Source organism: Castor canadensis, chromosome 13, assembly GCF_047511655.1.
Source record: "Castor canadensis chromosome 13, mCasCan1.hap1v2, whole genome shotgun sequence".
Lineage (NCBI taxonomy): Eukaryota > Metazoa > Chordata > Mammalia > Rodentia > Castoridae > Castor > Castor canadensis.
The window spans coordinates 7,181,355-7,203,321 of record NC_133398.1 but is presented as its reverse complement, the minus strand read 5'-3'; the positions used below and the strand labels follow the sequence as shown (position 1 = coordinate 7,203,321).

At 53.1% G+C, this 21,967-nt stretch overlaps 1 protein-coding gene across 6 annotated transcripts; it reads left to right on the top strand.

Moving 5' to 3' along the window:
• The first annotated feature begins 525 nt into the window (after window positions 1-525).
• On the top strand, window positions 526-21,967 carry Miga2 (mitoguardin 2). 6 transcript variants are annotated; one of them, XM_074053026.1, is made up of 17 exons: window positions 589-646; window positions 2,384-2,441; window positions 2,993-3,232; window positions 4,058-4,268; window positions 5,659-5,771; window positions 6,600-6,717; window positions 7,019-7,155; window positions 11,735-11,852; window positions 12,931-13,031; window positions 13,575-13,690; window positions 14,709-14,781; window positions 15,003-15,089; window positions 17,868-17,966; window positions 18,197-18,331; window positions 19,033-19,086; window positions 19,825-19,941; window positions 20,132-21,967. In XM_074053026.1, the coding sequence occupies exons 3-17, from the start codon at window positions 3,137-3,139 to the stop codon at window positions 20,336-20,338; spliced, it is 1,782 nt and encodes a 593-aa protein (XP_073909127.1). In that variant the 5' UTR covers window positions 589-646; window positions 2,384-2,441; window positions 2,993-3,136; the 3' UTR covers window positions 20,339-21,967. The 6 variants fall into 6 exon arrangements, 5 of the variants coding, with proteins under 5 accessions (XP_020030359.2, XP_020030357.2, XP_073909129.1 ...); XR_012440754.1 differs by lacking the exon at window positions 2,384-2,441 and having other exon boundaries at window positions 526-646; window positions 19,676-19,941; window positions 20,132-20,163; XM_020174770.2 differs by lacking the exon at window positions 2,384-2,441 and having other exon boundaries at window positions 526-646; window positions 4,058-4,202.

The window sequence follows — 21,967 nt, the reverse complement described above, 5'->3', positions numbered from 1 at the left end:
CTGCTTTGCAAGCGAGAAAGCCCTGAGTTCAAACCCCAGTCCCACCACAAAAAAAGATCCCAAGGGAAGTCACAGGCGGTGGCATTTAAAAATGGGTGCTTGAGGCAATGTCATTCACAAAAATAACTGTACCGTGATTTTAAATACAATAAATGAAGGCCATGCACGGCCTTGCACGACCTTCTAATCAAAGATATTTGAAGACTGAGTTACAAAAATAAAAATAAAAATGGGCGCTTACAGTGCAGGAAGAACTTGTCCACATGTCAAGCGGCCCCGGCAAAAGAGTCTAACACAAGGGTTCAGACTTAGCAGCGTCTCCAGTAGGAGGCCTGAACGACCTGACTTCGCTCAGCCTCCGGTGTCAATCTAATGCTGACGGCCAATCCTAGGAGAGAAGAGACCACTTCCGCACCTCAACCGCACTTAGGGGGTGGGACATGGGACGGGAGAGGCGGAAACAACGCTGTCACGTGATCCATGCCATTGGCCAAGGGCCCCAGAGCGACGACCGAGTGGTTTGGAGACGCTCATTGGCCAGAGCTAGGTCGGCTTGCCTCGAGGCCACGCCCCCCTGCAGTCTCATGTTCGGTTGTGCTGCCGCCGGGGAAGGAGACGCTGCCCTTCCGCAGCGATGGGATCCCGGGTGAGTGGCTGACCCGGCTGAGTCCACCGGGCTGGAGGGCAACGCGGCAGACAGGGCCAGAGACAGACTTGTGGCAAGCGGGAGCCGGCCTTGCGCAGAGGACTGGGTGGGCGTAGGTATTCGACCGGGAGGGTGCCAAGTTTGGAATGAGTAGATACCTGGGCCCGAGGCGGCGCGAGAGGGTGCTTGGCTTGGGGGTCGAACGAGGCGGTACCTGGGTCAGAGAGAAGCTCGGGCCTGGAACGTTGCGGGTCTCCGAGCAGGGGCGCGGGTACCTGATCCCGGGCCGGGAAAATGCCCGGGTTGGAAGGAGCCGGTGTGCCGGCTGGGGGCGGCGCTGGACGATCCTCAAGGATTTCCCGGGGGGTCGGGGCCTGGCGTGGGCTGCAAGATGTTTGGGCTGGAACGAATAGATCCTAACGATCTGGGTACTGCTGAGGTCCAACATGGGGCTGCCCAGTGCCGTACCGAGTGGAACAGCTAAAGTGTCCAGGATGAGATGAGCAGAGGGTGGCTCAGGAGTGCCTGGGTTGGGGACCTTACTCGTTCAAGGTGGGATGGGGGAGTGCTCAGGCTGGAGGCATTAGTGGGGTTGTCTGTCTAGGGCAGAAGACCATGCCCAGTGGCATCCCGGCCAAGGGTGTTGTGCCACGGGGGAGGCAGAATGAGGACGTGCCTGCCCAGGTAGGGCCAAGCCCTGACCAGCATTACAAGTGTCTTCGTGGTGAGGGACATTTTTAGTGTAGGGAAAGAGTGGAGGCTTCTCCCCTTAGTCTCTGCGTTGTGTCAGGGGGTCAGATAGGTCATGGATGGACCCTTGGGGGGCAGGTGTTGTTACCTTCCCCTTGCTGGGAACAGCAGAGGCTATCTGGATTCCCCTACACATAAAGGCCAGGCCTCAGTCCCCACCTCCACCATGGACAAGCAGCCTTAGTAGTAGCAGGCATTGTCTGGGAAACACCACTGCAGCCTTGGGGTCACACTAGTGACCTTGGTCAAGTTGCTTACTTCTCAGAGCCTCAGTTTCCCCATTCTAGTGATGAACTGTGGATATTGTGCAGTTTCTGTGAGTGACTGGACTCAAAGCCCTGGCAGAGAGCCTGTTGTGAGCCTGGCCTATAGTAAGTGCTTGGGAAAAAGTAGCAACTGAGCTACTCTTGTTTGACCCCGAGATCAAGCCAAGCTCAGGGTTGGGAGGAGGGGCTTATAGGATTAACCCAAGCCTCTACCACTCTTGGAGGTCACAGCTCAGTTCCAAACCTCCTAGCAGGGTGTTTTCCACCCTCAATAATGTAGCAGTTTCCTTAGCTCTAGACCATTACTCTCCCTTCCTCTCCTCACCCTCACTTCCACCCCCTGCCCCAGTGCTAGCCTGATAGGACTGTCTGTCCTTCCCACTCACTGGGGATAAGCTGTCTCTTGTGCTGGCCCAGTGACTTTGGCTGCCATCCCAGGGAGACAGGGTCTGTCCTGGCCTGTGTGTTCCGCTTGAGGTCCCAGGAGACCTTGAAGGCATCCTTGGATGTGGCACTGCTAGTTGGGTAGCACCCTGCAGGGTCTTGGTATGATCAAGCTACTTATTGCCTGTCCTTGGGACAGGGCAGCAAAGAACTCTGGGTGGGTTTCAGAAGGTCCTGGGAAGCCATCTTTGTCCTTTTCGGTTCTGTTGGGGCTGAACTTGCTGCTCCAAGTCAAATTTAGCAAAAGGCATTGATCCCTGATTCCACCACATTTCAGGTATGTGACTTTCAACTCCTGATCTAGCCTTCCCGAGACTCAGTTTCCTCATTGGAAGGTGAGGACAGGCTGAGGGAGAGGGTGGATGATGCCTCTTCACAGAATTGCCATGATTTGGTGAAATACCCATGAAGCACCAAATCCACAAGTGCCATTATAGTAGCTGTGCTTGTCCCGAGAAGGATGCTATGTTTTCAGAGTACAGCCCCCAGTGAAACATTCTTGGCTTTGTAGGAGGTGAAAGTGATGTAATGATTCTGTCTGGAGCCTGAGAACTTTGTTTAGCAAATGGCCCTGTGGGTTTAAAAAAAGGCAGAGAAACTATGACAGAAAACCCCAAGTTAGAGAGTGACCTTCAGGTCCTCTTTCAAACCAGCATGCCAGAAATGCTGCCTTTTGCTCCTAGGCTCAAGGTGAGCACAGGGTCTGTGAGGCGTTTGGCTGCTGGCCTGCTGATAGGTGTGGAGGGGTGGGGTCTGATTCTAGATGTGGTATTCCGGGAGTAGCCTTGTGCTCACCTTGTCCCCATCCCCTGAGGGCACTCTTCTGTGTACCTCTCTATGCCCAGATGTGCACATTCTGTATCTGACTTGGTCATCTGTCTCTCAGCTCTGTGGAAGGACCTTCTGGTATGTGTGTCCCTATCCTGCCAGGACTCGGTCAGTGCCTGGGACTCAGCCAGAAACCAGTTGAAGACATTTTTCTTGGAAGCTCTTGTCCCTGAGGGCTTTTGCCTGGGGTGCCCATCTTGCCATGGCGTTCCGGCGGACGGAGGGCATGTCCATGATCCAGGCTCTGGCCATGACAGTGGCGGAGATCCCTGTGTTCCTGTACACGACGTTTGGGCAGGTAAGGATTGGGGTGGGCTGTGGGCCTGCCCTTTATGCTTCATCTTCGTGAAACACGGGGCTCCTGGGCCTTGCCACTGCTGTCCCTTGCACCTGTCATCTTCTCTGAGTGAAGTAGAAGGACTGGGTTAGGAGTCTGAGGCCCTAAACTCAGCCTTTACCCTAAGGCTGTGTGACATCTTGACTTCAGTTTGTTAGTCTATGGAAGTGGTCAGTTTTGCCATCCCTGACAGCCAAACCTTTGTGGCTGATGGGGCCTCTTGTACGTCAGAAAGCTCTGTCTCCTGGGATACAGCTCCACCCAGGGGCTCCCAGTCCACCAGCAGAGGGTGAAGGTAGAGCAGTGGATATGTCCAGATGGGGTGGTCAGGCAGAGTGAGTGCCATCAGCTTTGAGAGTCATTGAGAGATGGGGTTGGCAGACCTGGGTTCAAGTTGTATCTGTCATCATGCACATTTGTCTTAATGAATTTGAGCCTCAAATCCTCACCTGGTAAATGATGGGAATTCTGACAAAGTGACATAGGTCATGTTCTGGTGCAGTGCCTGGGATAGCAGGTGCTGTATCCCTGTAGCTATATCATGATGACTGACAGTGTCACAGATGCCTGCCAAACCCCAGGCTTCATTTCCTCAGCCCTGACTTTGTGCTGTCTTTGTATTTCTGAGTTCCGCATTTCAGAGAGGCAGGTCAGGTCCCCTCTCTGGTGGTGGCTGAATCTGTCCCTCTTTTAGTGAGCAAAGGGACACTGTGTGCCCTGTACCTAGGTGTTCTTGGAATAGCTTTCCCTGGGTCCACATAACCTGCCCATCTCTCTTTCCTGCAGTCTGCATTCTCCCAGCTGCGTTTGACACCAGGCCTACGGAAAGTCCTCTTTGCTACAGCCCTGGGGACTGTGGCCTTGGCCCTGGCTGCCCACCAGCTGAAGAGGCGTCGGCGGAAGAAGAAGCAGGTTGGCCCTGAGGTGGGAGGTGAGCAGCTGGGCACGATACCACTGCCTATCCTTATGGCCCGCAAGGTCCCATCAGTGAAGAAAGGTAGGTTGAGGGTAGGGAGGAGCACCAACCTGGTCACATCCCAGTGGGGCCACTATTCACTGTGGGATCTTGAACTGTAGTGCCTTCTTGACTCACAGCCAAGTTCCCTTCATCCATGAAGCGGGGGTGACTGTAGAACCCTCTCCTTCAAGTCATTGCAAGGGCCTGGTGGATGGTATATTGGATGCACGTTGTCTGGCCCATGGTGCTGGCTCTGGGTGTTCTCATCATCAGGGTCTTTGGGAGGCACGCAGTGCCGAGGGAGATGGCGGGCATAGCTCCTGGGTCCAGGGAGAAAAGCTCTCCCAGGCTCAGGAGCAGGAAGGGCCCTGTGGTTCCTGAGCCAAACAGTATTCCTCCCCTTTCCTGCTTTTTAAAAAATAAAAGATTAATTTGCTTGCAGATTCATGCTTTTTAGTATACACTTCTGAGCTTTGACACAGATATTCATGTAATCAATCCTCCAAAGCCAGTAATTATTCTGTCACTCCCTGACACGCCCATGGCCCTTTGTTAGCCCCTCTTCCCTACCTTCCAGCCCTGGGAGCCACTGATCTGGTTTTGGCTGACTGGTGTGTTTCAGACACTCTCACAGCCCATGGGAATCTTGTGACACAGCTCTTTGCCACACCTGAGCATCTTGTCTGTCTCTTTGCAAGGCAAGGAAGGAATTCTCATAGGTTTTCATCTTTGGAGAAATCTGTTTTAACAAGCAAAATTTCCTTCTGGAAAAATGAATCTTAATTGTGGATTATCATCACAAAAGGAAGTGTTGTCTTTAAATTGGAAAAAGAAAAGAAGTCTTTAGACTAATATAGAATAGGGTGCTGAGGAATATTGATAAAGATGGCCTTGCCGTCTTGCCATGGACCCTAGGAAGCCTGGTGCCACGTCCACACCAGCCTCTTACTTGCATGCACTGTTCCACTGCTGCCATCTGTCTCTTCTTTCACCTTTTTTTCCCTTCCAGCTTTACTCGGGGCCTGGTACATGATAAGCACCTGTTCTGCCACTGAGTTCCACCCTGGCCCCTCCTTTTCTATTTTAGAAGTTGTTCGTATATTTTAAAAAGTTGTCTCAACTCCCTTTTGGAAAGGGAAGAATTCTAAATCAGTCACTTGATCACCAACCCAGGGAAACTGAGTAAGGAGGCAGGGAAGTGACAGGACCTCATTCTCAGCTTATGCCCGTTGATCAGGGATCCTCCCTGGGCTTGGCCTTGTGCAGGGTGAGCAGGATAGCAGGAGGGTTCCTGCGTTCCTCTGAGACGTACATGTCTTCCAAGGGCTCTGCTGGCCCCTGGCTTGGGAGCTCAGGACACACTCCCAGATGAGGAGGATGGGGAGGGAGGTCACAGGGGCATGCCTGTGACCCGTCCTCATCCTTTCAGGCTACACCAGCCGGCGGGTACAGAGCCCCAGTAGCAAGAGCAACGACACTCTCAGTGGCATCTCCTCCATTGAGCCCAGCAAGCACTCAGGCTCCTCCCACAGCTTGGCCTCGGTGAGGATGGGGGTGGGGTGGGGTGGGGTGGGGCGTGGCCAGCACACCCAGCCCAGCCTCTGACTCTGCCCTCTGCACTGGTAGGGAGACCTGGCAGGAGATGGGAAAAGGTTTTATTCATTGGTTCATTCACTCTTCCACACACACAGGCATTCAGAGCTTATTCCTGATCTCTAGAGGTGTAGAGATAAGCACAGGTGCTCATCTATGACAGTACCTGCCTTCATTCATTCCTCAAACATGAGCAAGTGCTGTGCGGTGACAGGGACACTGCTAGATGCTGAGGTTCTGGAGATAAATAAGACAGAGATGTTTACCTGGCAGCATGGCTTTTGATTCATTCACTCATGTAGTTTTAAATCTATCCAGCAAGTACTGAGGCCCGCTCTGAGCCAGGCCCTGCCCTGGGGACTGGGGTGAGCAACAGATGGGTCTTGCTCTGGAGGAGCCCATAGCCCCCTGCAGGAGGGCTGGTGGCCATTTGTGCTGATGACGGGCCCCAGCATGTGGGGGATGCTGTCTGTATTTCTTGTCTGTCTTGTAGAGGAGGGGCTGGGTAGGGCTGGTCAGGGGCGGGGCTTTTGGGTTTCATAGGAGGCTTCTGCTTCCAGGCTGGCATTGGCCTCTGTATTTCCTCTTGCTTTGGCATTTTGTGAGTTATCATTAGGCACTTGAGTTGACTGATCCAGGCCGTTCTGAGGGGAGGGCACTGACCCTGCCTCACTCAAGAATGGTATTAGGAGAGTATATGGTATGTGGTCAGGCAATGAGGGCAGGCTGCAAAGGATCTGGGAAAGGCTCACTCCTTGCCTTGCACTTGGCACCCAGATGGTGGTGGTGAACTCATCCAGCCCCACGGCTGCATGCTCAGGACCATGGGAAGCCAGAGGGATGGAGGAGTCTGTGCCTACTACTGATGGCAGTGCTGAGAGCCTCTATGTGCAAGGTAGAGGCTGGCCCTGGGTCTCAGGGGTGGGCGGCTGGGAAGAATGGCCTTCTGGGAGTCCAGGCAGGGCTCAGGTCACTTCTCCAGGTCCTGCCCCACCCTCTCCCAGACTCCCCATGTAGTGGTTGCTGTTCTCTGGACGGGACATCTGGTCTGAATGAAGCCCTGAAGTGGTCAGGACCAGCCATGCAGTCCTGCCTGGTTTTTAGTCTTTTGTGGTCTCCTGCCTCAGCACCATGCTGTACCCTTTCTTGAGTGAGACTGGGGACCTGATGCTCCCTTCTCTCCTGTCTATGCTCAGGCATGGAGCTGTTTGAGGAGGCCCTGCAGAAGTGGGAGCAGGCACTGAGTGTGGGCCAGAAGGGTGATGGCAATACTACCCCCACACCAGGGGACAGCCTTCGGAACCCAGAGACTGTGTCAGATGTACCGTCCGAGGTAGGTTCTCTTCCCTGCATCTCCCCCTGCCTCCTGGCCGTGTGAGAAAGTTGGTGGAATGGAAGAGAGACAGAATGACAGCTGCCTTCCACTAGCAAGCCTCCTTCCCTCTTGGATTGTAGCTTCCCATTCACCACTGTGTTACTCTAATTTCCTTTTTTTTTTTTTTTTTTTTGGTGGTACTGTGCTTTGAACACAAGGCCTCCTGCTTGCATGCTTGCTAGGAAGGCAGTCTACCACTTGAGCCACTCCACTAGCCCTCATTTTTTTTAAACAAATGTGGTATTTATAGTGAACAAAATAGTTCACATAGTACTCTGAGCACGATGCCTGGACTTGGTAATTACTCAATAAACAGATCCAGAGATGGACTCTTACCCCGACTCTGTGAAGGGAAGATGTGCAATGGTGCTCGGTGTGTTGGCGCACGCCTGCAGTCTTAGCATCTGGGAGGCTGAGGCAGGAGGATGTGGAGTTTGAGGCCAGCCTAGGCTATATAGAGAGACCCTGAGGGAGCAGAGGAGTGAGGGAGGGAGGGAAGGAAGAAGGAAGGAAGGAGTGCATTGGCATTAGACTAGGAGGATCATGTTTTGAAGCCAGCCTGTGCAAATAGTTTGTGAGACCCTATCTTGAAAAAAAATCCTTCACAAAAAAGGACTGATGGAGTGGCTCTAGGTAGAGGCCCTGAGTTCAAACCGCAGTACCGCAAAAAACAAAAACAAAAACCACCAAAAACAAGGTGGTTAAGTCAGGGACTCAGTTGCCTAAATGAGGGTGGGGTTGGAGGGATGTGGGAGGAGGTGTGTGCCTGTGGCCAGGCCAGGCCCATCCTGTGTAAGCTGGAGCCACAGTGGTGCTACCTGCAGGGGTCATGCCCACTGCCCCCACCCTTCCACCCTTCCTTTATACCACCACCTGCATCTCCCATTGACCAGAAGCCAGCTGGCTAGGGAGCCTGGGAAACGGTATGCAGTGCAAGTGTGAGATCATGCCTTGCATAGCACAGCCTGTCCCAGGTGGAGGCACACCTGTCCTCTGCCCTGGTGGGGTACATGAGCTCAGTGGCCTGCCACTTGCCATGACTTCTGAAGTTCTGCAGATGTGACAGGCATGGCAATGCTGGGATATGAAGTGGAGGCCCCACATGCTACAGGCCTTCACTGCCTGTCCACGTGCAGGGAGACAGCTGGCACCTGCAGCCATGAGTTAGGGAAGGGGATCGAGGGAGGTGGATTTGATTTCCCATCCTGTCGTTGAAGCTGCATCTTAAAGTCATAGAACTTGCATTGTTTTCTTACTGTGAAAGCAGTTAAATAGTCCTTATAGAGTAGCAGACACTACAGAAATAGAAGAGAGACAAAAAATAAAAGAGCCCAGACTCTGATCTGACAGCTCACTTTTATGACATGGGGTGAAGGCCTCAGCCTCCCACAGTTGGCACTCTTGGTGGGACACAGTGCCCACCATTCAGACCTGGCCCCTGTTTCATCCATGCTTCATCCATTCCTCCAGGGTAACCTCTTTGTATCTTTCCTGTAGGGTAACCTTTTTGTATCTTCACAAGCATTTTCCTAGGCTAGACTATAACTTTTTTTTTGGCAGCCCTGGGGTTTGAACTCAGGGCCTTGCATTTGTTAGGCAGGTGCTCTACCACTTGAGCCATGCCTCCAGCACTTTTTGGTTGTTGTTGTTGTGCTGGGTGTGGGTACATGTTAGCATTTACAAAGGTTCTTTCAATGTATCATATATATCATACTTGAAGTCCCCACCACCACTTCTTTCTCCCATCTCCCCTGTTTTGGTTATTTTTTGGATAGAGTCTTGTGTTCTTGCTTGAGGCTGGCCTTGAACTACTATCCTCCTACCTGTGCCTCCCATGTAGCTGGGACCACAGATATGTACCACCATACCTGGTTATTTGTTGAAATGGGGTCTTGCTAACTTTTTGTTCAGGTTGACCTTGAATCGTGATCTCTTCCTCCTGAGTAGCTGGTATTATAGGCATGTACCACAACACTGGTCTAATTTTTTTAACAGCTTTATTGAATAGAATTCACATGCCATAAAATTAACCCTTTTATGTTGTCCAGTTCAGTGGCTTTTATTATTCATGTATTCATCATGGAAACCAGTCTCAGAGCATTTTTCTGAAACCCCTTGTACTTCAGCAGTCAGCCCCACATTTCTTCATTCTTCAGCCCTAGACAAATGAGTCTACCCTTTCCATGGATGGATTTGCCTGTTCCACACAGTTTTATAAATGGAATCATGCCGGTTTTCTTGGGCCGGCTTTTTTTGTATAGCATATTGGGGTTTTTGTTGTTGTTGTTGGGATTGGTGTTTGAACTCAGGGCTTCAGGCTTGCAAAGCAGGTGCTCTGCCACTTGAGCCACACCTCCAGTTCATTTTGCTCTGGTCTTTTTTAGATACGGGGTCTTGCAAGCTGTTTGCCTGGGCTGACCTCAAGCTATAGTCCTCCAGATCTTAGCCTCCCAAGTAACTACGATTATAGTTGTAAGCCGCCAACACCTGACAAATACTAGTTTTTTTGGACTCCCTATCCACATATTGTTTTTTTGAAGCACTAAATTTTTAATTCTGAAGTTCAGTATGTCTATTTTTTTTTTCTTTCATTATTTGTGTTTCTGGTGTCAGACTTAGGAAACCTTTGTCTACTCAGAGGACATTCACAGAGAAAGATCTGGCAAACATCTGCCAGAGCTACCAGGCTCTGCTGCCACATGGAGTGCATCTGGCCCTGCCAGGTGTCCCAACAAAGTGGCCTGTGGGTCCAGAGTCTCCCAGGCCTATGGCCTTGTGGGCCTGGGCCCACCCCTGCTCTCATAGGCTCTAGCTAGGTGACCTGGGCCGCTTACCCTCCTTAAGTTTTCTCTTGGAAACAGGATTATGGTGTCCCTGTCTTGGAAGGATGGCTTGCTGCTGAACAGCAAGGCTCCTGGCCCCGGACAAGGTCTCAGTGGTCACCTTGGAGCTCTTCCAGCCTTTCTCCCAGTGATCTCAGGCCTGATTGGTCCTGTCTCCTCCCCAGCATCCAGTTACTGCAGGTGCAGGCTCTGGCAGCCTCTGTGGAAATAGTTGGACCAGCTCATGCTGCACCCTGGGCCCTGGGTGCACCCATGCCTAGGTCTGTAGGCCAAGGGCAGCAGTAAGCCATGGGGGCCACAGGAGGCTGTGTACTCCTTAGTGGGGAGTACCCAGGTGAACCTTCACACTCCACCCTGGCTCCTGCCAGCAAAGACCCTGCCTGGCTTCCCTGAAGTGTTCTCTTGCTACCTGGGTTCTCCCCAGACAGCTAGTCCTTCACTGCCTGGTCCAGTCAGACAGGCATTTGAGCCATGACCCCAAAGCATTGTGGTGCTTGGGTTCCCTTCGTTTTGTATCCCAGGAGCACAGTAGCAACTCTGACCTGTCTGCTGCTCCCCCCTGAATGCTAGGCCCTGCATGGGTGGTGCTGTTATCAGTCCTGTTTTTCAAGGAAGGTCTCAGGTTCCCATGGGAGGGAACCTGACCGCAGCCCAGCTCATTCTGGGCTCCAAATTGCTGTCTTACTGTAAAAGTAATCACAGTCATTATTACGAGAGCTGTCACCCACTGGTTGTCATGGGTCACTCTTGCCAGTGCTTTGGGTATCTTGTCCCTTTAAGTTTTTTCTAAGACTCTTGGAGGAGGTAGACACATCTTTTGTGTGTGTGCGTGGGACTGGGGCTTGAACTCAGGGCTTCACTCTTGCAAAGCAGGTGCTCTACCACTTGAGCGACACCTCCAGTCCGTTTTGCTCTGGTTATTTTGGAAATGGCGGTCTCTCAAAGTGTTTGCCTGGGCTGACCTCAAACTGTCATCCTCCCGATCTCCACCTCCCAAGTAGTTAGGATTACAAGCGTGAACCACTGGCATCTGGCGAAATGGGGACTCTTATCTCCACTGACCAATAAAGAAAGAAATGTATGAGATGGGGAAGCTATTTGCCAGAGGCCAGTTTGGCACTGGTAGTGCCAAGATCTGAACTCAGGTGTGCTCAGCCATAAAGCAGCTCTGTTCAGTAGAATGCTTCTAGATGTCATATTTAAAGTTTTCTAGATGCCAACCATGGTGGTGAATGCCTGTAATCCCAGCACTCCAGAGGCAGGAGGATCTTGAGTTTGAGGCTAGCCTGAGCTACATAGTGAGATCCTATCGCAAAAAAGCAAACCAAAACAAAAAATTTCTAGAAACCACATTAAAAAGCAAGAAGATGTAAGCAAGATTAATTTTAATAATACGGTTTATGTAGCCTGCTATATCCAAAATCTGATCGCTCGACCTGTAGTCAACGTGAGAGATTGCTGAGATATTTTGCATTTCTCTTTGGTACCAAGTGCATTTTCCCTCACAGGTCTCACCTGGGACTGACCATGTTCATGCTGTATGTGTCTGGTGCTTTCTGTAATGGGCAGGCAGCACAGGCTGAGTTTGTGCTCTTTGCTGCTGGGTCTAGAGCCTCCTGGGAGAGAGGAAGGGACCTTTTGTTCACATGGTGAGATCGGAGAGCCTGGGTTGACAGTAATTACTCTGATCACAGCCAGAGTCACAGCGCAGAGAGTTCGCAGAGAAGCTGGAGGCCCTGCTGCACCGGGCCTACCACCTGCAGGAGGAGTTTGGCTCCACCTTTCCCTCAGACAGCATGCTTCTGGATCTTGGTGAGTTGGGCTGGTGCAGAAAACAGCAGCCGAGGGTGGCAGGAATGGAGCAGGGGACTGGAAGAGAGAACTAGGGCGTGGCTCTCTGGGGCTGCAGACAGATCACCATCCCCAGACTCTTGCTGCACAGATGGGAAGAGTGAGGTGCTCCCTTAAAGGGCAGAGGCAGGAGCAGAGCCAGGATGAAGGCTGGGGGTCCCCAGTCCACATACTTTGCACCTGTAGCTTTGGAGTCCCCAGTGGCTCTTCCTGGCCTTTGGTTGACCCGTCTCCTGCATAGTGGAGTGGTAGACAGGTTGGCTTATATGATGGTTAGGCAAAGCAGACCAGAGGGCCAAGAACAGATGTCCTCTTGTCACCCTATGGAGATAAAGGTATGGGACATCACAGAGAGAATTAGGCTGCTCAGCCCAACAGTCAGCACCTTGCAGTGCATGCCATCTCCCCGTCTTTTCGTGGGGCACACTCAGCCACAGGGTGGTCACTGTTAAGATTCCTGAGTGTTGGGCTCCCTGGCTGTACCAGTGGGGACACATGGGTGCAGAGAAGGTTGGCCAAAGCTACATCCTCTGTGGCTTCTCCTGCTGGAGTCCTGCTCCCTCTGGGCTCCCTCCACAGCCCAGAGGCTGTTGGGGCCTTTGGGACAGCCACCCCAGGCCTATAGCCTTGGCTAAAGATCCTTAAAATTCTAAGACCCTTCACCATTTGAGTGGCAGAGGTAAGAACACCTGGTGGGTGACTTGAGGGCTCCCTTAAGGTTGTTTCAGCCTCTAAAAGAGGGAAACGACTTGCCCAGGACCACACAGCACCTAAATCCTCTCCTGAAGAACTTAGGGGTTGCCAGGCCTCAGATCCAGTGGTGGGACCATGGGTGAGTGTCCACCTCCAAGCATGCTGTGTGAGTGCTGAGGGCATTCAAGGCAGCGTGCCCAGTGTCCTCACATGGAGAAGGGGTCAGCTCAGAGACCCATCCACCCCAGGCAGAGCCTCTGCAGGTATGGGTGGCAGTGCTGGGTACCAGGATTCCTGCCAGTTCCGTGCAGGCCCTCAGCTTAGCCCTCGCTTGCTGCCCTTCTAGAGAGGACCCTCATGCTGCCCCTGACTGAGGGCTCCCTGCGTCTGCGGGCTGACGATGAGGACAGCCTGACCTCAGAGGACTCCTTCTTCTCAGCCACTGAGGTAACTGGTGGGGGCCATGCTGCGGGATCAGCTGAGGCCCCTGCTGGGCCAGCACTGTGTTATAGGGAAATGCAGGCATTTTGTCTGACAGGAGCAGAATTTGGCAGGAACCAAGTGCTGCTCCCTGGGGATTCTGTGAAGTTGCAGGGGACAGGGAGGCCTGACAGGTCAGGGGTTGTAGGTCTCGTGGGTGAGAGCAGAGGTCTTGCCCTGAGTGCTCCAGCCGACATTGGCCTCTTGGTTCTCCAGCCCACCGTGTTCGTTACTTGGCATTGATCTCCTGCCACAGCCATATGTGTAGGGCATGGTGTCCTTGTCTGGGACAGAAGGACAGAAGCATGTGTCCAGTAGGCAGTCCCTTTGGGAAGGGCACCTGGAGGTTGGATGCCGAGGACTAGGGGCTAGATTTGAACCTATGCCTCCTGTCTCTGACAGGGGCAGAGGGCAGGCCCTGAGGGTGGCCCCTGCTGAGGCATAGTGCCCTTGCCCCTTTGTGTGCGGCTCACAGACCTGTTTGGCCCTCCCCCTTGCCCTTTCCCCCAGCTCTTTGAGTCCCTGCAGGTTGGGGATTTCCCCGTCCCACTCTCCAGGCCTGCTGCTGCCTACGAAGAGGCCCTTCAGCTGGTTAAGGAGGGGAAAGTGCTCTGCCGGACCCTCAGGTGAGAGTGTGTGAAGGCAGGGGATGACAGCAGTACTTGGCGAGGACTCAGCTAGGTGAGCACAAGATGGCTGGGGACCATGGTGTCCTGCCCCTAGCTGAGGAGAGCCAGGACCGACCAGCAGACCCGATGACAGCAATTATAGTAATTAATGTAACTACTCAATAAAATTATAGTGAATCCCTATTCTAAGTTCTCAGAGGGCCCAACTACAGTCCAGTGCCTTGTTCCAACCCTTTGTAGTAGAGGTCAAGAATGGACCCAGGACTGGCAGAGTGGCTCAAGTGATAGACCTCCTGCATAGCAAGTATGAGGCCTTGAGTTCAAACCCCAGTTCTGCCAGAAAAAAAAAATGGACTCAGGACTTAGGGGCAGTCATATACCTGGGTTCTCTCCTGCTTTCTACCACTTTGTAGTGAGTGGCCCTGACAGATGGTTTCGTGTCTCTTGGCCTCAGTGTTCTCATCTGTGGTTGTGCGTAGGCCTCTTAAATTAACTTCTTTGGTTGGTGTAGACCAGAATTTGGTTCTCTGGTCATGGCTTGCAGATTTAAGTAGTTTAAAAGTCCGCTGACCAAAAGTGGTTGAAAGCTTAGGTCGGAGCCATGGTGATTTAGATAAAGGACAGCTAGAGGGTGTAGAATCCCCTGCCAGTATATGCTGCCATCTTGGAGGAGTGTAACCATTTTTGTCCTTTACCAGTGAATGTCGAGGGCTGGTTGTGGCCTAAAGGAGGCCAAGGCTAGCCCAGCCCTCAAGACCAGACCTGCCACCTGTGCCCAGTGTCAAAGTGCAAAGTGCAAAGTGTCCTCAGAGAGCATCCCATTACCTCTGCCTTTGGTTTGGAGGAGACTGAGGCCTAGAGGGGGGCCACTGCCAGCCAGAGATCACACTGCCAGATGAAGGCAGGGTGAGGCTGAACCCAAAGCCTCCCACCTGTCCACCCAGGGCATACCCTGCCCCCATGGGACTTTGCTGGGCAGGACCTGTGATGTGACACTGTCTATCCCTCCCCTCAGGACGGAGCTGCTGGGCTGCTACAGTGACCAGGACTTCCTGGCCAAGCTGCATTGTGTGCGGCAGGCGTTTGAGGTGAGTGCGGTCTGGAAGTCACATGGGGAGGATGTCAGAGGTAAGGAACACACAGAGCTGTGTTGCAGGCTGTGGCTGCTGCCCCCACCCCGTCTCTGGCCAGGCATACCCCATACGGGCCCATTTGTGGCAAATGGGGTCACCTGCCCAGCCCATTGCTCTACCCTGTCCACAGGCTTCGGAGACTGGCCATTCACTCTCTTCCCTTCCTCATTCCTTAGGGACTTCTGGAAGACAAGAGCAACCAACTCTTCTTTGGGGAAGTTGGCCGGCAGATGGTAACAGGCCTGATGACCAAGGCTGAGAAGGTAGCCAGTGGTAGGGGGCTGGCTTTTTAGGTTTTCTTTCACACAGCCTTTTTCCCCCTGAAACTTAACTCAAAGGTGTGGGGTTCTTTTTGTTTTGCTTTGTTTTTTAATGTCGGACATGCTGGTACACACCTATAACCTGAAGGAGGTGGAGGACAGAAGATCGAGTTTGAGGCCAGCCTGGGTAGCTACTTAGCGATACTCTACCTCAAAAAAAAGTTGAAAACCAAATAGTCAAGTTTTGAGATCAACCTGTAGCCATGGGATACTGGAAAAGGGTTGAGAAATCTTTGTTGAATTTTATTTCTGATTCCAACACAGCAAAGTTTTATAAAATTTACCAATTGTAAAATACAGCCTGCACCCTCCTGCCTGAGGTGACCCCCTCTGCATTCTAAAATGTGTTCATCCCTCCGTTCTGTGGACACACTGACCCTTGGACATTGTTGTCCTGGTCCCAGCCTGTGAACCCTCCTGACAGCCTGCAGCTCTACTTTGTGGTGTCGCAGTGTATGTCATCCATCTTTGCTCTTCAGGCTGTGAATGGTTTTTGCTGACTGCTTAATATTCCATCATGGTCTGTGGTCTGTGGTCTGTGGTCTGTCCAGATACATGAACTTTTGGATGGCATCTGCTCTTCATTGTCAAAGGCATTACTACTCTTGTCATCCTCACACAAATCCCTGTGGGGATGTGTGAGTCTGTCTCAAGTCTCAGCAGGGCATTTTGAGGGTTGGTGGATCTTGCCAGTTTGCCCTTTGAGAGGTCTTGCACTTATGTCCCTGCCAGTGACTTAAGTATGCATTTCTTTGTGCCTTGTCTGACGTAAGATATCAGTAACCGTTTACATCTGTTCTTTTATCCATTGCTTTATGACTCTTTGATTGTGGGTGAGGTTGCATAATTTTTCCTGTTTATTGGTCACTTGCACTTTTTTTTAACTAACGGGTTGGAGTAAAGCTTTCAAATAGGCCTCTCCTTAGTCCTTTCCGCTCACATGCTGCAGTGATACTTCTAAAATGACATCTGTTCTCATCCTCCACCTTGAGACTCCTCCACACCACCTCATCTCCATTCCCTCTGTCCCCAGAGGCAGCCCCTCACCCTGTCCAGACTGAGAGGCCAGGGTTTCTTGATCAAGCCAGACCCTCTGCCTGCTCTGGGTCTTTGCATGTTCTGTGCTTCTGCACCTAGCATGCTGTTCCTCAATTTTTTTTTTTAATCTCCAGTTTTTTGTTTGTTTGTTTTTGTTTTGGCGGGACTGGGGTTTGAACCCAGGGCTTTGTACTTGCAAAGCAGGCACTTTACCCCTTGAGCCACACTTCTAGTCTCAGTTGTTACTTATTTTTTTTATTTAAACAGCTTTGTTGTGAAATACACATAGACGAAAACGTGAAATAGCACGTACAGGACGGGACTATGCGCCGACACCAGAGCAGGCCTGGCACAGGTGTGCTGGTCAAGGCCCTGGTGCAGGGCAGGTCCTCCATAAGGGTGTGTTGGTGTGTTGGACCGTTTGCCCCTCAGCACTGTGCTATACTTGAATTGCTTTTTCTTTTTTTTTTCTTTCTTTCTTTCTGTTTTTTTTTGGTGGTAGTGGGGCTTGAACTCAGGGCCTCACACATGCTAGGCAGGTGCTCTACCACTTGAGCCACTCCACCAGCCCTTTTTTTTGTATAGGGTATTTACAAGATAGGGTCTCCCTAACTGTTCCCTGGGACTGGCTTTTAATTGCGATCTCTTCCTCTTGAGTAGCTAGGATTACAGGTGTGTACCGCTAGACTAGAATTTCTTGACTTCCAGTTGTTTATCTGAGCCTTATCAATCTGTTTGGCAGATGTGGAAACTGAGCCTACAGAGGGAAAGGAGCCTGGCCTACTCAGAGCACTGAGCAAATGAAATGTGGAGCCTGGCCTGTGTCCTTATTTTGCTTTCTTTGGCCTCCTGAAGCATGAGTGGGTAAAAGAAAGGGCGGGTGAAGGCCAGGCAAGGAGTGAAGTAGCTGGGCCCCACTCTCTGGCCTCTTTGCCTCTGGCCAGTTCAGCACTTAAGTTTCACCATCATGAAGTATAAGAGGTCACTGGGTGGCTCCTGAGCACCAGAACCTATGCCAGGCCTCATCAGGGCTCCTCAGGCAGGTGGCACTTTCAGGAAAGATGCTGGCCCTATTAGAAGCACCTAGGTTCTGGAGTTGTAGTGTTGGGTCATTTCTTTACTTTGTGTACATGGGCCAGTCCCCAAACCTGAACCTCAGTGTCCCTGTGTGTAGGTGTGCATTCCATGTCAGTTGCACGTCCATGCTAGGCAAGCCTCTCATTCAACCCCAGCCCCCGCCCTCTAGTCCTGCACACTGTTTATTGGATGCTCAGGAGCCTGGCACCAGGCTCAGGCTGGTGGTGTACAGGGCCTGTGGCGCTCTAGCTTCTCTCTTCTCGTTCCTGAAGCTGAAGGTCACAGAGATTGAGATCTTTGGCTGTCTGACTCCAAACCTCACATTCTCACATTCCTCCAAAGTGAGATGATGCTATTGGGCCATGCGTACTCCTGGAAGGCAGCAGGTGCCTAGTAAATGGCTGGGTGGCAAGGACTGTGGCCGCAGGTGCTCTGTAGAGGCCCATGGTAGCAGGCGTGAAATGCATCCTGTCTCCTTTGCTTTGAGTCAAAGCCCCAACCCTTCCTTGGCATATCTCCATTCATAGGTCAGCCTGTCTCTGTGAATGTCCAGCTAGGTCTCAGGGCCTCTCCCATGACCAGACCAGGCTATGCTTCTTCCCACAGAGCCCCAAAGGCTTCCTGGAGAGCTATGAGGAGATGCTGAATTACGCCCTACAGCCTGAGACCTGGGCCACCACCCGGCTGGAGCTGGAGGGCCGTGGGGTGAGTTGGTTTGTGTTGATCTTCCTGGAGTCCCTTCCTCTTGAAGTTGTTGCGTCAGGTGGGGTTGAAGCGGGGAAGGGAAGAGTTCCTGCTCTGCCCTGTCTTGTGAGGGCAGCAGCCTCAGCTACACCTCATGCAGAGCAGAGGAGAGTGCACCCTCATGTGTCACGCCCAGGCCCCTCCCTCAGCCTGCCCACGTGCGTGGTGGTTCAGGCACAGCCCCCTTGCAGGTAGTGTGCATGAGTTTCTTTGACATCGTGCTTGACTTCATCCTCATGGATGCCTTCGAGGACCTGGAGAACCCTCCATCCTCAGTGCTCGCCGTCCTGCGGAACCGCTGGCTGTCGGACAGCTTCAAAGAGACGGTGGGCCATCATCCCCCTCCCACACACGCATGTCTCACAATCCCAGGAAGCCACTTGGGTCCCTTTCTGCCATGCCTGCTGGGGTACCTATCAGGCAGCTCCTGGGCTTCCCCTCACTCCTGAGACCTGGGACTGCCAGGCCTGGGGGTCCTTCTAGGTATCCTCGTGCTCCTCACGCCCAGTTCTGACCTGGCAGGGTGAACATTTCCTCCACACTCTGTTTTCCCTAGGCAGGCTTGCTTGAGCTGGCATCAGTCTCATTCTGGTTTAATGCAGTCTTGATGCAGTTAAGTTTAGGGAAAATCCACCAAAACACCTTTGAGGAAGGTGGAAGGGGCCAGCTGTAATACTCCAGCAGCCATGCCATGCTAGGCTGGCTTCAGCTATGCAGTTTATAGACAGATGGTCATTGTGGCTCTCCACAATCCCCAGACAAGGTGCCACGTAATGGCCATTTTACATAGGAGGTAACTAAGGCTTAGGGAAGGTCAGCACTTAGTCTGGAGACCTGCAGCAGTAAGGGTTAGAGTGCAGATTCAAGTACAGGTGTGCCTGATTGTAGATTTAGGGGAGAGAAACAGCAGAGCTCAGGCAGTGAGCCCTGTCTTCCTGTTGGGGGGTAGGGGGTGAGCTGTAGATAAGGGTTGGTAGGAGCTGGGGGCCTGTTCTGACCCTGGAGTGGGGGCCCATCTCTGCTTTAGGCCCTGGCCACTGCTTGCTGGTCGGTCCTGAAAGCCAAGAGGAGACTCCTTATGGTGAGTAGCCAGCCAGACCCCGGGTTGGGGCTTGTCGAGGCCCTGAATATGGTCCGCATTCCCCTTGTGGCCCTCGTCAGGGCATAGTGGGCAAGGAAGGGTCTGGTGCAGGGAGGCCTCCTGGGGCTCCCAGGCCCTGAGACACTGTCAACCTTTCTCACTTCCCACAAGCCACCTGTCCTTCCCTTGCCTCTCCCTTGGACAGGAGTTCTCCAAAGGTCATGTAGATCCACTTTGTCTCCTCCCCTGGGGCCTGGCCCAGAGCAAGCCATCAACACATGTCCAAAGACTTAGGGGAAAGGGCATCCCAGGGATGGTGGGGCTTGTGTTCATGAGTGGGCTGACTATGAGCAACCAGTGGGATGCCCAGGCAGCAGGCAGAGTCCCTCCTTCTGCCCAGCCCAGCTGGCTGCACTGTCTGAGCTGTGATGCATCGCATCTCTCTGCCCACCAGGCTCTGCTGCCCAGCTGGCACCAGCTGCTGTAGCCAGTGTCAGGGTGCTTCCTTGCTGAACCTACCCAGGGTCTTGCCTCTTGCAGTTTTCACAGTGCCTCTCCCCCCCTCCCCACCCCCTTTCACTTTCTGCAGAAGTGAAAACCAGGCCTGTGAAAGCTCAAGTCACTTGCCCAGGGTGATCTAGCCAGGACATAAAGGAGCCTTTAGATGACTCCCAGGGCCTGGCAGCCCTCATGTTCCCAGACCCCAACATGGTTCCTTAGCTCTGCCACCTGCCACAGGTGCCCGATGGCTTCATCTCCCACTTCTACTCCGTATCGGAGCACGTTAGCCCTGTTCTGGCCTTTGGTTTCCTTGGACCCAAGCCCCAGCTGGCTGAAGTCTGTGCGTTCTTCAAGGTACACGGGAGCAGCTCCAGCCCCCGAGCCCTGAGGGGGTCAGTGGGGGAATGAGGGCTGGGCTGCTCCCAGAGGAATGGTCCAGAGAGGACACTGGGTGGGGAGGTGCCTGAGGGTGAGGGTTGAGAAGGAGACTATGGGGTGTGGAGAACATCCTGGGGGCCCAGACCAATACCTGCACTGTCCCCAGCACCAGATTGTGTACTACCTGAGGGACATGTTCGACCCGGATCACGTGCGCTACGCTTCGGTGCCAGCACTGGCAGACGACATCTTGCAGCTGTCTCGGCGCCGCAGTGAGATCCTGCTGGGCTACCTGGGGGCACCAACAGCCAGCAGCATTGGCCTGAATGGGGCGTTGCCCAGGGAAAATGGGCCCCTGGCAGAGTTGCAGTAGTGGCAGGCACAGGGAAGGGGAAGGCAGCTGCCTGCACCTTGCGCACATGAGTGACAGCGGAGAGGAGGCTAACCCCCTTCCTTTGGGTTGGCATCCTAGGTCCATGGTGGCCCAGGGCAGTTGCCCCTGAGCTTGTCCCACTCCCTTGTCTGGGAGGGAAAATGTCCACGGAGAGGGCTGAAACCCTTAGAGGTAGCCCGGCTTGTCCTTAGAGGTCCCTGGGGAAGCAGAGGTCAGGCCAGGGGCCAGCAGGAAAGTAGTGAGAAAGGAAGGTGCGAAGAATTGGGACAGGAGGAGCTGGGTGCTCTGGGTGTGGGACGCCAGAATCTCTGACCTCTCCCACCCCTAGGGCTGCAGACAAGGGGGCTAGGAGGGGGGAGGTGAAGGATGGGGTTAGCTAGGACTCTCTGATAAAGCTCATGGGGTCCTGAGCTGGCAGCAGCCTGCATCGGTTGTCCACCAACTAGTGCAGAAGATCCCCACCCTACTCACCTCCCTAAAGAGTTTGCAGCTGTAGAGAGTGGGTGTGGGATACCCTGTGGCTGCAGGCCTGGCTATCCAGAGGTAGTACAGAGGTGGACCTCCTCTCCCTTTGTTCACATTTAGGCAGGGTCTGGCCCTTGACAAATTAAAGCACCAACCCAGGTCCCTGTCCACCACATTCCTGCACCCTGCCAAAGACTCATTTCTCCTCCCACCTCTGCCACCACCAAAGATGTAGGAGGTGGGACTTGGCACCACTACTCCCACCCACCTCCTCCTGTGAGCCCAGAACTCCCTGGGCGGTGCTAGGCTTGGAGCTGGGGACTCTTAACCAAGGGTCACTTGGCCCATCACCTGTGCTGCCATCAGTGGCTGCAGGAATGAGGGTCATAGGGACCATGGGAGGGTGGGTCAGAGGATACACACAGCTGGACCAGCTTCTCCACCCTCGTTAGGACAAGAAATCACGCCCAGCAGTTTGCCTTCAACTCAACGCACAAACGCTCTGGAGCTGCGAAGGGGCAGGAAGCCTGCCTCAGGGCTGGTGCTGTCCTGCTGGTCCTGCAGACAGTCCTGTTAGCATTTGTCCCAGCAGCTGCAGGGGTCCTGCCAGCCCTACAGACTCACGTCTCTGCCAGTGTTTTTGCCTGAGCCAGGAAATTTTATTTATTGCCTTAACACTTTATGTGGAGGTCTGCCCCTTCCAGGTTGCGAGACCTTCAGGAGAAAAGACTCCGCCTGGTTTTCCAGTCTGGAGTTAAGCACTGGCTTCTGGGACCAGGTCCCTCAGAACAGGAATGGCCCCCAGGGGCAGGAGGGCACAATGAGGAGATGCTGGGCCTGATCTGTCATCCATGAGCCTTGTCCAGAGACTGAAGGAGCCATGGGCGCTAGCATCACTCTGGCTCCAGACCCCCTGTCTGAGGCCGATGCTGGGAGGGAGCAGCCCTCTTCCACCCATCCCAACATTCCATTCATTTGCACACCAAGGCCTGCTCTGATTTGCCCCTGAATCACACACAAGTGGGTTTTCATTTTGTCCTTGTTTACACATCCACGCACTGCCTCTAGCACGCGATCTGTTGCAGCTTCCAACTCTGTTGGAGCGTGTGCCTCGGCTGTGAGTCAAATAAACAATTGAAACAA

Bases quoted from the DNA above. Each gene is read 5' to 3' on its own strand.
- Miga2 (XM_020174768.2), top strand. From the start codon at position 3,137: ATGGCGTTCCGGCGGACGGAGGGCATGTCCATGATCCAGGCTCTGGCC. The intron at 4,269-5,658 runs GTAGGTTGAGGG...TCATCCTTTCAG, and splicing joins GGTCCCATCAGTGAAGAAAG to GCTACACCAGCCGGCGGGTA. The intron at 6,718-7,018 runs GTAGAGGCTGGC...GTCTATGCTCAG, and splicing joins TGAGAGCCTCTATGTGCAAG to GCATGGAGCTGTTTGAGGAG.